This window comes from Mesocricetus auratus, unplaced genomic scaffold (genome assembly GCF_017639785.1).
Source record: "Mesocricetus auratus isolate SY011 unplaced genomic scaffold, BCM_Maur_2.0 Super-Scaffold_100038, whole genome shotgun sequence".
NCBI lineage: Eukaryota > Metazoa > Chordata > Mammalia > Rodentia > Cricetidae > Mesocricetus > Mesocricetus auratus.
Genome location: NW_024429216.1, coordinates 2,795,738 through 2,811,987, shown reverse-complemented (window position 1 = coordinate 2,811,987; position 16,250 = coordinate 2,795,738). Strand labels below are relative to the sequence as shown.

At 48.2% G+C, this 16,250-nt stretch overlaps 1 protein-coding gene across 4 annotated transcripts in view; it reads right to left on the bottom strand.

Annotated features, from left to right (window-relative positions):
* Positions 1-1,045: 1,045 nt before the first annotated feature.
* Znf541 (zinc finger protein 541) overlaps positions 1,046-16,250 on the bottom strand; it is a 34,406-nt gene continuing 19,201 nt past the window's right edge. For 3 of the 4 annotated variants that reach the window (XM_040734654.1, XM_040734653.1, XM_040734655.1), the window contains exons 8-18: positions 15,075-15,151; positions 14,478-14,637; positions 13,181-13,499; positions 7,465-7,528; positions 6,838-6,980; positions 6,440-6,543; positions 4,981-5,056; positions 4,386-4,474; positions 2,097-2,237; positions 1,778-1,959; positions 1,046-1,688 (exon numbers count right to left, since the gene is read on the bottom strand). In XM_040734654.1, the coding sequence (XP_040590588.1) occupies positions 1,520-1,688; positions 1,778-1,959; positions 2,097-2,237; positions 4,386-4,474; positions 4,981-5,056; positions 6,440-6,543; positions 6,838-6,980; positions 7,465-7,528; positions 13,181-13,499; positions 14,478-14,637; positions 15,075-15,151 (1,524 nt within the window). In that variant the 3' untranslated portion in view covers positions 1,046-1,519. The remainder of the gene's footprint in view (positions 1,689-1,777; positions 1,960-2,096; positions 2,238-4,385; positions 4,475-4,980; positions 5,057-6,439; positions 6,544-6,837; positions 6,981-7,464; positions 7,529-13,180; positions 13,500-14,477; positions 14,638-15,074; positions 15,152-16,250) is intronic. The other variant, XM_021223269.2, reaches the window with a different exon arrangement.

Here is a 16,250-nt window from a genome sequence, read left to right as displayed (position 1 = left end):
TCTATAAATCTACAGTTACTCCATGGCCTGGCTCACAGTGTGGTGTGGCGGCACAGGAATCTGTGCTGGAGACAAGAAACGGTAAAAGACAGCTTCCCCTGGCCCTCTCCCACTGAACATTTGTCTGAATGTCCCTGTGCTCACTGCTGTATTCTGACCACAGAGCTGGTGAGTCTGGATGGCATAGTCCGCTATGGTTCCCATTGCATTTGCTGCAAGGCATCATCTTTTTAGAGCAACGGCTATGCAGCAATAGATCCTCAACCCGTAAGGCCAGACTTGAATTTGCACTCATGGAGTTGGGTCACTCAAGGCAGAGCGGTGGAGTGCTCGCTACGTGGCAATGCTCAGGTCACTGGGAAGCCCCACCAAGCAAAGTGCATTTCCTCATTTACCAGCTACACACACTGGGGAAACATGTTCAAGCAGGAAGTCAGTTTGCAGATACTAGGAAGGAAGACAGTCCTGGTTCCTGGGCTGCCCTGCAAATCCCCTCCCCCACAAACAGGGCTGTCACCAGCTCCAACATCGGTTTCCTCACTGCCTTTCCTCTTTAGCTGAGATGTGGTCCCTTGGTGAGACCTTCTCTGTAGTGCTGGGATGGGTGGGGCCCTGGGACAAAGGAGGTGAGGCAGGGCTCTTCTCAGTCCTTTTGCAAGTTGGGATGGGGCAGAGGTTCCTGTTCTTACATGGGCTGCAGTCAAGGTGCCATTCTGCCTGCTGCCTGGGCCCTTCTTCATGTCAGGTTGAACAGCTACACCCACGACGTTTTTTCTGGCTGCAGTGTAACCAAGCCTTCTGTTACCGTGGCCAGGCAGGCCTCTTGTCACCACCTCCTCACCGCTGTGCTCACTCACAGCGGCTACAAGTCCTCTCCTAAAGGGAAGCTCTACGAGGAAGGGGCTTTTGCTTCTCTGTGTGCGCCCGTCTGCAGCCTGGGAACCGCTGCTGTGCCTACCTTCTCTCCTCTCCTTGCTCACCCCCCTGGCCCCAGATGTGGCCCTGAAGCTTCTGCAGAGCACACAGGCTGAGCAGTTGGAAAACATCTGTTTAAGAACCCAATTTAATAAGATACAAGCAGACACATAAAAAACACACCTAACAATATACAGTCATTGCAAGACTAGGGATGGTGGGAATGCAGGGAGGCCCCAGCTCACTGGATCTCAGGTGCCCTCACTGATTCTCTCTAATCAATGTCAGTCCCATGACTACAGCTCAGATCTAAAAGTCACCTAGACCAAACCTTCTGCCTCCCAGGGTCCCCTGCTCCAAGTGAATGGGACTGCAAATAAGCAACTATTAACCAGGAGAGAATGGAGCCTCTGGTCACCCACACAACTTCAGAGCTACCTGTGACAGCTTCTGCCTGTTCATGTCCGAATGCCAGCCAAGCTTGCTGGCGAAGCTGGACATTGAGAGGAGAGAGGGTAAGTGTGCCCCAAACACTTTTGAGAGGCCCAGGGCACTGGCTCAGGGCTGGATCTCCCCTCCTTGCAAACCAGCTTCCAGCAAGGAGTCACCACTGCAGGGGGCCCATGTCAGCCCCCAGTTCCTCCTCTTCCTCCTCCTCTTCCTCCTTCAGTGGGTAGGGCTTCACAGGCCACTTCACCCTGACGGGTTCCACGTGCTCCTGGAGGCGGTGGCGCTTCATGTGGGCATTCCGACTCTTGATCTTGTCGAACACTCTGGGAAGTCACAAAGATGTGGGTCAGAGCCAGAGGAGCTTGGGAGGCCAGTCAAGCAAAAGTGTGGAGGTCAGAGGGGAGGCTGATACCTTTCACACTCTCTGCAGGGGAACACACCCTGGCTCTCCACACTCCCTGGAGGCTCAGGGGTACGCTTGGGGGCTGCACTTGGGCTGGAGTGAAGGATAGACTCCCTCCTGTAACTCTTGGTCTTTATCTTTAACTCAGGAGTTGGACGATGGGTGGGTCTCTCTCGAGGGCTACAAGTGACCTGCAGAAGGGGTAAAGATGACTTAAGACACCAGTGTGGAAACATGTGCTCTGCAGGGAGACCTTCCCTTGGGAGCCTCCACCACCCTCTGGCTGGACCACAGATGCACCCAGGCCACTCCTTCATGCATCCTCTACCTTGTCTTCAGTCCTTTCTACCTCATCCAGCTCTCTCCTGCCCCTCTTCTCCAGTCCAGGAGCTCGGCCACAGTCAAACTTGACCATCTTTTTCCAAATGTAGTAGTATTCAACGCACTGTGCTACACTCTTAGTCTGGATCTAGCGGGAAGGAAGACACAGAAACAGGCTGTGGGCAGTACCTCACATGTGAACTCCACCCTAGAAATTCCTTCCCCAACACCTCTGCCCATGGCTGGGCAAAGTCCTTCCAGGTGGTGAAGGGTCCAAAATGAAGCCACCAGCACTAAGTGCAGCATGCTTCTTCCCTGCAGAAAGACACACAAAGACCCACAAGTGAGGAGGCCCACTGTGGCATTACAGCAGGCAACAGGCACACTTAGTGAGACTGGGACCAACACAGAATGCCCTTCCTCTGTGGTGAATACACAGCCATCACAACTAAGCCTCAGAAGCCCTCTGGGGAAAGTGGCCATGTGAGAAGGACAGCTCTGAGTGCAATACTCAGGCCCAGCCACTTGCTCTTGTAAAAATATGACCCCTGTACTGAATGTGGTGGTGCATGTCTTTAATCTCTGGAAGAAGAGGCAACATTCTCTCTGAGCATATCAGGACAGGCTGGACTACATAGTGAGTTCCAGACCAGCCAGGGCTATGTAGAGTGACCCTGTCTCAACAAACAAACATGACTTCTGGAGCCAGGTACAGCGAGTGATATTGAACTGTAATCCCAGAGCTCAGCAGCCTGAGCAGGAGGACTGAAGAGTCTGAGGCCAGTCTGGGCTACACAGTGATGCCTTATCTCAAGAAAGAAAGAGCCTCTGAAAACAAACAAACAAACAAACAGAACAGAGAGCTGGAGGTGGAACCTAGTGGTAGAGAGATTGCTTACTATGAAGGAGGATGTGGGTTCCATTCCCAGCACCAAGAAGAAGGAAAGGAAGGGAAAACTGAGTTGCCCAGAAGGAAACTTTCCCAGGAAATTAACTGGCGAATGAGTGCCAGAACCCACTTTCTCCACATGAATATGAAACTGCTTGTGTGTTGTTGAAAACTAGAGTCAAGGCAGCATGTCTTCTGTTTAGGAAACAGTACCAAGTTAAAAAGAAAAGGAAGCAGTCTTCTGTTCTGAACAAGATAGAGCATCAGAAGCAAATTCACCTTCCAGCCAAAAAAACAATGAAACAGTGCTGGGAAGGACAATGACCTCTGAAGACTCTGCACAGGTCGCTCACAACAGCTTTATTTTATAATCCATCAACCTGGAGATCACTCAAATGTCCATCAACTGATAAATGACTAAATACAACTGTGGTACATCCATGCAGTAGAATACTATTCAGCAGCAGAAAGGATGAACTATTAATAATTGCAACACAAACGAACTTCAAAGTAAGTAAGTATGCTGAGTATAAGCAGCTAGTTGAAGCTTGGAACACATGCTGTTTGACTGCCCTAGTGATACAAAACTCTAGAAACTGCAAACTTTCTTACAGACCAGGCTGACCAAGGACATGGGGAGAGGCGCAATGGCATGATAAGGAAGAGGTAATGGGCATTGCAGAAAAGTTCGCTGTCTTGCCTGTGGTGACAGTCCCATGGGTGCATACATATGTAAAACATACTCAGCCTTGAACCTTATTTATGTGTAGTTTTTTTGTTTTGTTTTTTGTTTTTTGAGACAGGGTTTCTCTGTATTGTTTTGGAGGCTGCCCTGGAACTAGCTCTGTAGAGCGGGCTGGCCTCGAACTCACAGGGATCCGCCTGCCTCTGCCTTCTGAGTGCTGGGATTAAAGGCGTGCGCCACCAAAGCCCGGCCCTTATGTGTAGTTTTATATACACCATTTTTGTTAGAACAGAAGAGAGAGCTGGGCAATGGTGACACACATCTTTAATCCCAGCCCTCAAGAGGCAGAAGCAGAAAGATCTTTTTGAGTTCAAAGCCAGCCTGGCCTACATAGCGAGTTCCAGGACGCCAGAACTACACAGAAAGGCCCTGTCTAAAAAAAACCAAAAAAAACCCCAAAAACAAAACAAACAAAAAACCCACCATCACCACCACCACCGACAACAACAAAACAACAAAACCAGAAGAGAGCGTTAGGCTGTATGTCCATGTGTGTTTCAGCACATGCACATGTGAGTAAATCAGAACAGATGAGGAGCAGGACAGTGGCAGGACAGCCATCTGAGGTAATAAGCTGCTTACAAGGTACTAAGTGTGCTGTAGGTAGGTGAGGGACAGTTGTGTGAGGCAAGGCTTGCTGCCCAGGCCGTTTGTCATCTTACCGTCTTGTGTATCAGGTAAAAGTCCTTCTTGTGGGCACAGAATGCCTTCTTGAAGAGCCTCTTCTCCATGGGGGTCCAGATGTCTGATCCTGCCAAGGAGCACAATCAGGTCAGGGGAAGTTTTTCTCAAGGGACCACAGCCTCACTGACATGTGCCACACTTTTTAGTACTACCATTATGAGCATTGATAATGCACTAATCTAGAATAGTCTTCCCAAATCCTACAAAGCTGGGGTCTCACTACCCTTACATTATAGATGTGGGCAACTGGCTGGGGCCTTGGTGGCCAAGGGTGGTTGGGCCCAAGTTGCCCAGCTTTGCTGTGCTCATCTGCTCAACCTGAGTCCATATCCCCTGCCCTAGCCAGGAACGCCAATCTTGCTGGGAAGAACTCGAGGGAAAATTGGAACAGGGCTGGTAGGGTCTAGTGAACTCAGAGAAGAGCCTGCAGAGGCCCCCTGGAAAGAACAACCCCCTTCAGGAAGTCAGGCAAAGGCCCTGAAAAGAAGGCCAAGGGGCGGAGGCAGAGGTGGAGTTTGCCATTTGGCAGCGATCAGCCAGGCCTCAGTATCAAACGGCCCTTTCCCTAGTTACCTGTGTAGCGATAGTCAGCTAGCGGGTGAGTCCGGGGCTTCTGGGGTCCTCTGAGTAAAAGAGTCTCCAGGGCAACCTGGAAGGACAGTAAACGTAGGCCACTCACAAGGCATGGGAAGTGGGGACTGCCTCCATTCTCCTTCCACTGAAAACAAATGTCTCTAAAGTCATCTGGTTCAGGGCGACCTAGAAGTGTTTGATCCCTTGGGCTGGTGGAGAGTCTGTGGGCTCATGATAACCTCCCCGATCACCCTTTGAATGCCATTTTTGCCTTCAGAGGATGGCTTTTCCACGAAGGACACAGTATGTGGTTTGTGAAGCACATACTCCTGCCCCACCAGAGCCTGAGCATAGAAGAGTGCTATCCCACCCAGCACTACATTTTATTCTCTCTCTGTATTCCTTACTGTGGTACTCTTACCTTTCAGCAGTGCTGGGATGGAGCCTAGGCCTTACATATGAGCTACACCACTAGCCTGTGGCTGTTTGAGACAGAACCTATACCGTAGCCCAGGCTGGTCTCAACCTTCTTATCTTCCTGCCTTAGCCTTCCAAGTGCTGGAGTACAGGTGTGACTGACCACACCCCTTGGCCAATATACTTACACACATTTTGTCTCTCCTATCAGCCCTGTGAGGGTATGGACTACTCTAATCCTAGTAAGGACCAAGCATGGACTTTCTAGGGTTTGGTACAAAATGAAAATGAAGATCTCTACTGGGTGACACACACCTTTAATCCCAGCACTCAGGAAGCAAAGGCAGGCAGATCTCTGAGTTTGGAGCCAAAATGCTCTACAGAGTGAGTTCCAAGACAGCCAAGGCTACACAGGGAAACCCTGTCTCAAAAAAATCATAAAACAAAACAGGATTTCTACTCAGAAAGTCTGAATAATCCCCAGATGAGGACAATGAAGGATTAAATCAAAGACAGAGCACACATGATTGACATCCAGTGTTTATTTGGTACACGTGTGCTAGGTACTGCCCCTCAGCCTGACAGAAAGCATGACCCAGGACTGAGTCTCAGGCCTTGAACACTGCTCCTCCTACACCGTCCTAGAATACCTTCTCTTGGAGCAGTGGCTCCCAACCTTCCCAATGTTTTAACCCTTTAAAACAGTCCCCACAACCACAAAATTATTTTTGTTGCTACTTCATATTGCTACTGTTATGAATTGTAATATAAATATCCGTGATTTCCAATGGTCTTTGGTGACTTCTGTGAAAGGGTTGTTTGATCCCCCACATAAGGGTCTTGACCCACAGGTTAGAACCACTGCCCTGGAGAATCAATAATTGACAGACAAGTTCTGTAACTGAGCAGCTTTCATCCCCCACCCCACCCCCACTCTGCTATGCCAGCCTGGAAGGACTGCAGACATGGACCTTCACGTTCCTTCATCCAGACAATCCAAAGAATGCCCAGCCCCAGAAGTGCACAGTGCCGAGGGTCTCACCTGAACGCTGCCCTGGGCTTCATGCAGGCAGTGGAGGGCAAGCTCTAGGTTGGTGCCCCCTCCTGGCATCACACTGGAGCATGCCACATTGCAGAGTTCCATCACTATGGTTCCAGCAAAGCCCAAGAGCATTAGGAAGAAGAAATGGAGTCAGGGCATGCCAGGGAGGTACCTTCCCCATAGCACAGGGGCTCCTGGTCAACCCCCTTTCCTCACATCCCCACAGAGGGCAGGGAACAAGGAGGAGCCACAGGAACTTGGGCTTGGCACCTGCACTGACAAGCGAGAGGTGGGTCAGGGCAATGCAATGTGGGAGAGAGATGCTGGGCTGAGGGCACAATTCCTGGAGTTGGATGGGGAAGGAGGGGCCTTGGGATCTGACCCAAAGCCTCAGCCACCTCTGTCCTGGGTCTCTGGGTTGGTCATCACATCTCCCCATGGCTTCCAGACCAGAGAAGCTACGTTCTCATCCACTCTGGCCAGTGGCTTCTCCTGCAGTTCTGGGATCTCCGCCTGAAATCTGCTTCCTACGTTGATATGTCTGAAACGAGGCCACATACACATATGGGGATTCAAAGGTGACTAAGCCAGGAAACAGCAGAGATGTACCAAGTACCCTGTTCACAGCCACAGCCAGCTCCATGGCAGCTTACTACCACCTCTCAGACACAGGGGCTTCTTGTTACCTTCATCATCCAACAGACAGGCATTTTACAACACTCGTCCTTTATTCTTCATTTTTTGATTTCTGGCCTAGGTTCCAGGAAAGGAGCTACATGCTGACACTGGCCACAGCCCATAAATGCTCTGTCTTCTTGAACTATGCTGTCGCCACTTCTGTCCAAAAACTCAGGCCCATGGAGGAAATTCTGCCCCACCCCAAGCCCATCTGTGTGAGTTTAGACAGAAGTAACACAGTGGGACCTGCCCTCCCTAGGAAGACAAGCCTGGAAAAGGAGGCTTGGAGTCCAGGCTGGTAAGAACACCCTCTCTAGAAGGGCTTGGACGTAAGTGTCCCAACTCACGGTTCGATGCTGATTTTTGTGTCATCCTTCACCACACAGATGCCAAAGGAGCTGTCCACTTGGTCTAGAAAATACACAGGGAAGAGCCTCAACAAGACTGACCTGACAGGACCCCTTGGGACCTTCTACCTGCCTTTGGGGACATAGGTGAAAGCAAAGCTGAGAGGCCCAGGTTGGGGGTGGGGGGAGAGCTTTGAAAAAAGTAGAGGAAGAAACCCAGCAATTTAAAACAAACAAACAAAAAACCAAAAAGCTATTTGCCTGGCATGGTGGCTCACTGGGCACAGAGACAGGCTGATCTTGAACTCCGTGAGTTCAAGGCCAGCCTGGTCTACACAGTGAGTTACAGGACAGCCAGGATTACATAGACACTATCTTGAGAAAAACAACTGAACAAACAAAAAACTGATGAGGCTGGTGAGATGGTTCAGCGGAGAAGATGCCACTGAATCTGAAGAGCTTAGATCAATCTTGGGACCCACATATTGGAAACTGAACTGACTGCTGCAGGTTGTCTTCTCACCTCACATGTGTATAGACAGACAGACAGACAGACAGACAGACAGACACACACACACACACACACACAAATCAGTGTAAAATACAACTGATTAAAAACTCCACACAGGTATTAAACCAGTAAGTTAACAGGCCAGGGAGAGTGCTCAGGGGGTTAAGGCACCCGTCATAGACCCTGACAACATCGATTCAATTCCTAGGACCCATATTAACAGAAGATGAGAACTAACTCTCATAATTGCCTTTTGACCTCCACACGTGTCACTCATGAACATATGCTCAAACACACAGAATCAATCAATAGATGTAAGCTTTAAAAATTAAATTTTAAAGCTGGGCATTGGTGGCGCACGACTTTAATCCCAGCACTTGGGAGGCAGAGGCAGGCGGATCTCTGTGAGTTCCAGACCAGCCTAGTCTACAGAGAGTTCCAGGACAGCCTCCAAAACAATACAGAAAAACCCTGTCTCAAAAAATTAAATTTTAAAAATTATACAATTAAGAAAAGCAAGGAAAGTAGAATGACGGATTCTTATCAAGGAATAACTTTAAGAGGTGGAAACTCTGGAGTTAAAAAGCACAGTGACCAAAGTTGAACTCAGCAGGTTTGACTGGGTTGGTAGAAAGGCATGATCAGGAAACCTGGAGGTGAATGAATAAAGAACCTGAAGAGGGAGAAGAATAGAGAAGGTGGACACCACTGAATGCCGAGACCACATGCAGTGGACACATCAGATAGAGAAGAGAAGGGCGTGGAAAGAGACGACGGTAGAAGGTCCCCTAGGCTTGGTGAGAAACAATATGCATATCCAGGAAGCACTGTGATTCTAAGAAGGACAAACACAGAGGCAAGGGTTCAAAGTCAAAGACTCAAATCTCAAAAGCAAAATGAGAAAAACAAAATAAAAAACAAAACCACCTCACCCTACACAAGGGAACTCCAGTAAGACTCACAGTTGACTTCTCATGAAATTGTGGTCAGAAGGTAGGGGCACAGCCCTATGCTGAAAATAAATGTCAAACATGTCTTGTGCCAGAAAGTTAACCTTAAAAAGTAATATGAAAAAGATTATCAGATTTAAAGAAAATAGAGAAAAATCTGTTGCTACTAATCTTGGCTTATGAGAAATATTATAGGGGGATATTCTTCACCCTGTGCTGTGGGACTGAGACATCCCTCAGCACAGATGGAATCTGAACACAACCAAGTGAGGATAGCCAAGCATAAGGAACCACATACTGTGACTCCATGTGTTCAAAACCTTTCAAGCAGCCAAGCCTATAGAGGCAGATAGTGGATGAGCTCAGCCCAAACCTGGGCAAGAGAATGGGAAAGAAATGATGGCAGGGAATGGAGTTTCTAGGTTGAGAAAAATGTCTGAAAAGCAAGTATGGGATGATGATGCATGGTCCTGTATCATTACCAAGAACCACTGAGTCATTATGCAGTTTAAATTGATAAGTTAAGGGGCTGCAACGATGGCTCAGTAGTTAAAAGCACAGACTGATCTTGCAGAGGGCATGTGTTCCGTTCCCAGCATTCACATTAAGTAGCTCACAACCACTTGTAACTTCATATCCAGGGGATCCAACGCTCCTATCTAAACTATACAGGCATTTGCACTCACATGTGCATATAATACCCTGAAACACACACACATCCACATAATTAAAAAAATAAGCTAGGCATGGTAGTGAACACTTTTAAATCCAGCACTCAGGAGGCAGAGGCAAGCAGATCTCTTCTAGTATGAGGCCAGCCTGGTCTACATAGTGAGTTCCAGGCTAGCCAAGATTACGCAGTGAGACTTTTTCTAAAATCAGCTACTAAGGGAATGTATATTATGGGCCTAAAACATCTAGAAATATATGTTACAGTAATAGCACAAAGGAGCAAAACTGTGCTTCTGTGGAGATGGTGCAGTCAGTGAGGAAGACCTCAGCTCAATCCCCAGAACACATACAGAAAGCAACAACAGAAAACAAAACAAAAATCCCTGTGTGTCATGGTGCACATTTGCAATCCCAGTTCAGGAGAGGCAAAACAAAGAGTCCCTGGGCTCACTGGTCACCCAGTCTACTCTGCTGGGTGAGCTCCAGGTCATTGAAGGACCCTTTCTCAAAAGAGGAGTAACAGTCGGGGTTGACTTCTAGCCCTCACACACACATGCCTGTATACACATGAGCACACACACGAGAGTGCATGCACACATACAAAAGAAGAATAGTGTCTGATGGTAATGGGCTCACAAGAACTATGGAAAAGACGTGGAATGGCAATGAAGAGTAAAGCAAACGCTGTGGGCAGTGCTTGCTTTCTTCTATTCCCTTGGCTTATATGACCAGATCTATAATACCATGTGTAAAGTAGTAAGAACAACAGTGAGGAAGGGCCTGCTGACACATCTGCTTAGGGAACAGCTGGAGCAGGAAACGCCCATCAGATGGAGAGCACAGCGTCTCAGCTCCTCACCATGACTACATGAGCACAAATCTGAATGGATTCTGCTAAGGACAGATGTCTACTGCACAGCACATGGTGGCAAGTGCCTGCCACTGCACCACTTTGGATATACAAGTAGGAGGATGGTGAGTCCCAGGTCACCCTGGTCTACTTAGAGATCCCATCTCAAAAAAGCAACAAAGATATGTGAGACATACAGTGACAAACATGATTGAGACAAAATGTAACAAGACTTAAACAAATGGGAGGATGGTCCATCATGGATAGAAAAGCCTAAATTATTTAGGATGGTAATACTTCCCACTTATATACATATCAAACAGGATAACTATCAAAATACCACTGACTCTAAAATTCTACAGCATTGCAATTGAACTCAAAGCAGCTAAAACAATCCTGGAAGACAGAACAACATAGGAGAACTCAAATACACCTATTTGAAACTTTATCACAAAGCTACAGTGGTCAAAACATTGTGATACTAGCATACGAATAAACATGCACAATAACAGAAAGAACTGAGGAACAACCTCATGCACTGTGGTTAATGGAGAGGTGTGTGTGTGTGTGTGTGCGCGCGCGTGCGCGTGTGCACGTGCACATGCAGGTGTTGTGGAATATTATTTTAATATGTGTTACATTCATTTATGTTGTGGAACTTTTGTTTAATGATGCAAAGATGTGTTGCATTTGTTTAACTCTGTGAAGCTGTGTTACTTTGCCTGCCTAAAACACCTGATTGGTCTAATAAAGAGCTGACCAGCCAATGGAGAGGCAGGAAAAAAGATAGGTGGAGTTGCCAGGCAGAGAGAATAAATAGGGAGAGAAATCTGGAAAGAAAAAGGAGAGAGGACATTAGGGACCAGCTACCCAACTACACAGCAAGTCACAGAGTAAGAAGTAAAGAAAGGTATTTAGAAAGATAAAAACCTAGAGGTAAAAGATAGATGGGATAATTTAACTTAAGAAAAGCTAGCTAGAAATAAGCCAAGCTATGGCTGGGCATTTATAAGTAAGAATTAAGTCTCTGTGCATGTACTTATGTGGGAGCTGAGTGGCGGGCCCCTAAAGAGACAAAGATAAAAAACAAACTACAGATAAGTATGCAAGTGGGTGCATGTGTGTGGAGGCCAGAGGTAAATATCCTGTGTTGTTCCTCAGGTATCATTCACCTTGACTGAGACAAGATCTCTCATTGGCCTAGAGCTCACTAGCTAGGCTGGACTGGCTGCCAGACGAACCCTAGGATGCATCTGTCTCCCTCGTGCTGGGGTTACAATGCATGCCACTACACCCAGCGTTTCTTACACTAGGCTCTGAGGACTGAACCAAGCACTTTATCAGCTGAGCATCTCTCCAGCCTTGGTCACCTAATTTTAATAAAGGCACCTAAAACAATTCCGTGGGAATGATCTTTTCAGCAAATGATGGGAGCAAGTGGAACCCATGCTTACCTCATACAATATCCAAAAGCTAATTGGAAACTGACTAAACATGTAAATTTAAGAGGCTGCAGAGATGGCTCAGAGGTTAAGAGCACTGGCTGCTCTTCCAGCTCCCAGCACCCACGTGGCAGCTCTCACCTGTTTGTGACTTCAGTTCCAGTAGATATGACACCCTCACAGACATACATGCAGGCAAAACACCAGTGCACACAGAGACAAAAATGAAAATCGTTTTAAAAGATTTTTAAGAAGTCAAAATTATAAAACTCTTGAGGGAGGGAGAGAGAGAGGGGCAGCGTGAAGCTGAGGCAGGAGAGAAAACCGAAGTGTCTCTTTATGACTCTGTGCCAGCCAACTTTTCACATATAACACTCAGAACACAAACTGTCAGGGGCACCCAGCAAGATGCTTGGCACCAGTAGCCCTCAGTACAACACAAATCCAAACATAGCACCTTTCACCTGACAGGATGGTTTGAAAGAAAGCACAGTCTACAAGTGCAGGGAAGGGGAAAAGGTTTCAGGATTCCCCTGGATTGTTGGTGGGAATCCAAAATGGGACAAGTACTTTGACATGTAGTCTGGCAGTTTAGATGGTTAAATAGAGTTTCCATGTGACCCAGCATTTCATTCTATGTATTTGCACAAAAGGAATTGGTACATAGACCCCCATAAGAAGTTGTTCACGAGTGTTCTTACAGCATTATTTGTAATAGCCAAAATGAAAACAATGCCCATACCCATCAACTGATGATAAAACATAAAAAAATAACTGGTCTAGCTAACCAGTAGACTATTACTCAAAGAAGAAGAAGAAGAAGAAGAAGAAGAAGAAGAAGAAGAAGAAGAAGAAGAAGAAGAAGAGGAGGAGGAGGAGGAGGAGGAGGAGGAGGAGGAGGAGGAGGAGGAGGAGGAGGAGGAGGAGGACGAGGACGAGGAGGACGAGGACGAGGAGGACGAGGAGGAGGAGGACGAGGACGAGGAGGAGGAGGACGAGGACGAGGAGGACGAGGACGAGGAGGAGGAGGACGAGGACGAGGAGGAGGAGGACGAGGACGAGGAGGAGGAGGAGGAAGAAGAAGAAGAAGAAGAGGAAGAAGAGGAGGAGGACGAGGACGAGGAGGAGGAGGAGGAGGAGGAAGAGGAGGGGGAGGAAGAGGAAGAAGAAGAGGAAGAAGAAAGCTCTGGAAAGAATGGCTGGACCAGATACACAAGATGAAAGATGAAGTGCCTGTGGGCCACAGGAGAGGCAGCCTAACCTGGACCTGTCATGCTCTGGCCTCACTCACCAAGCACAGGGCTGATGAGGTGGGCCCCAGCCCGGGATGTGGAGCAGAGGGTGTTGAAGTACAGCCCGGAACCCTCACGAATGGGGCTGAGCATGGGCGGTGGTGTGTAAGGAGAGCACTGAAACAAGCCCTTCAGGAGGTGGTCCACCAGGAACACAGGAGAGCGTAGGCAGCTCTGGTGGCACCCTCCTGGGCCTGGCTCCCCAAGGGCAGAGGGTGCAGGAGGGGCGAACAGGGCCTTGGGCTGGGGCCGCTTCTTCCGCTTTCTGTACTGACTGCTCTCTTTGCTGTCTCTCTCTTCCCCATCTTTCTCTTGTCCCTGAAGAAGAGAGGACAGAAACATAGGTGTCACCTGAAGTCACCAGCTGTACAAACTCAGTCTTCAGCTTGTTCAAGGATGGGAAAATGGGGCTGGTTATGGTGACAGAGGGAAGCAGGATACTTATGCCTGCCATGGCCATACACAGGAAGCTGAACAGAACTTTCTGCTCACAGCCCAGGCCCACCAGAGCCAGAGCTGGCCAACATACTGAATATGGTAACATTCTGAGGCCCAGAGCCTACTCATACGGTCACATAGGGATGCATGGGGGCAGTGCAGTGGTTCAAGTGACAAGCATTCCAAGAGTGAGGGCCAGATACAGGGTGTATTGGTGCATGCCTTTAATCTCAGCACACGGGAGACAGAGGCCAGTGATCTCTGTGAGTTCAAGGCTAGCTTGGTCTATATAGCAAGTTCCAGGTAAGCCAAGGCTATATAAAGAACCTGTATAAAAAAAAGCAGAAAACAGCCGGGCGTTGGTGGCGCACGCCTTTAATCCCAGCACTCGGGAGGCAGAGGCAGGCGGATCTCTGTGAGTTCGAAGCCAGACTGGACCTACAGCCTCCAAAACAGAGAAACCCTGTCTCGTAAAACCAAAAAAAAAAAAAAAAAAAAAAGAAAACAAAAATATGTATAAAAAGAAAAGAGTGTGAGCCAGAGACAAAGTATTATGGTGTGACAAAATAAAAATGTATTCTCCATCAGGCTTCAGTGCAAAACTGTGCCAAATACCTGAGCATAGAGAGCTGGCAGTTTAAGGGAAAAAGCAGCCAGGGAGAAGAAAGTACTCCTGATGACACAGGAGTACAGGAGCCTGGTACAAGGGCCAGCACAGATGGTTCTGATACTCATGACACCGTTACCATCCCTTCCAGAATGCTGCTTTTAACCTGAGATGGATGACACTCTCCCTTCATCCATTCCCCCAAAGTCTGTCCAACCCTGTACCACAGAAGTCACAACTTGTCCCTTCACCTGCTGCTCCTGCTTCCCCCGAGGTGATGGCCATTGGTCACTGTGGAAACACATGTGGCTGCTCAGCCCTTTCTCGGTGTAAAACATCTGGCTGCAATTCTTGCACACAAAAGTGCTCTTCGACTCCATCCAGTCTGTGGGACCCCCATTTGGCTGATGGCTGTGGGTAGAAAAGGAACTGGGTGTTGGTGGCGCATGCCTTTGATCCCAGCACTGGGAGGCAGAGGCTTGCAGATCTCTGTGAGTTCAAGGCCAGCCTGGTCTACAGAGAGTTCCAGGACAGCCTCCAAAACAATACAGAGAAACCCTGTCTTGAAAAACCCAAAAAAGAAAAGAAAAGGCAGGGGGAAGAATGGGAGAACAAGGCTCTAGCATGGACTGCTGCTTCTGTTGTTTTGCCTTTTTTGTACGCAACCCCAATCCCCTGACAACTCTTACTAAACAATGAAAATGGAAGACCATATTCAACTTTCCAAGGGCTGAAGCACCTTCTATTGGGCTGGAGGAATCTGGTCCCTTCACCCAAGAGAGTACAGAGAAGTCGGAGGATTTGCCAGGGACAGTGTCCTTGTGGGGCATGAGGGCTTCTGAACTTACCATCCGCTTGTCAAGCTCTCTTCCTTCACTGGATGGGGGAGCCTGTAGATGTTTCCACCCTGGAGAAGAGAGGATGTCTGAGCCAACAGAGCCCAGACAAGGGAACAAGGGAGATGGTGTTGGGGAAGTCTGTATGATGGTAACTGGGAAATGGTGTCTCAGATTTGACACCAAAGCAAAGCAGAAAACACAACAAACACACACACTGGAATCACTAAAACTGAAAGCCTTGACCCCACATGTATTCACACATAAGATGTAAAGACACCCCACACAAGGAAAGGAAGCGTTTGCAATTCACATGTCTGATGCACATACAGAATGTGTGTGTGTGTGTGTGTGTGCGTAAGTTAGTAAGATAAGAGTTCACAAGTGGCCTATAAGTCCACAGGAGGATGCTAACTTCAGCAGTGCCAGGGCATGACAGTGGCAGCACAGGCAGACACCACTGCACACTCTAAAGAGCATAGAGAAAGCAGGGCACTTGCGCACAGTAGAGGTGCTGGAAAGCAGTGCTGCTCTCTAGAATGCAGTCTGGCCACTTTCAACACTGAGCAGACATTCTGTAGGATCTGGTGATTCCAGTCCTAGGGTTCAGCCTACAATGAGAACATCCACCCCCACAAAAGCTGTATACAACCTTACCAGGAGCTCACTCACAAGAGGTGAAGAGTGAAAACAGTCCACGAATGATTGACCAAATAAAATCTGGCCCGTCTATCCACTGGACTATTGCTCAGTCAGAAAAAGGAATGGGGTAGGGTAGGAGGAAGGCTCAGGGGGTAGAGGCACTTGCTGCCAAGTCTGATGAGTTTGATCTTTGCAACCCACAGGTAGAATGAGAGAGCCAGCTCCACAAGCCGTCTTCTTCCACATGAGCTCTGTGGCATGCTCATGATCATACTCCCATCCAAGTACTAACCAGGCCCGACCCTGCTTAGCTTCTGAGATCAGACGAGATCGGGCACGTTCAGGGTGGTATGGCCGTAGATGCTCATGATCATACTCATACCCCCCACAAACACACACATGAAATGTGCCAAGAGTGGTAGCACAGGTCTTTAATCCCAGCACTAGGGAAGCAGAGGTAGGCCTGATCTCTGTGAGTTCAAGACCAGTCTGGACTACATAGCAAGTCCCAGGCCAGCTAAATACTACACAGTGATACCTTTACTC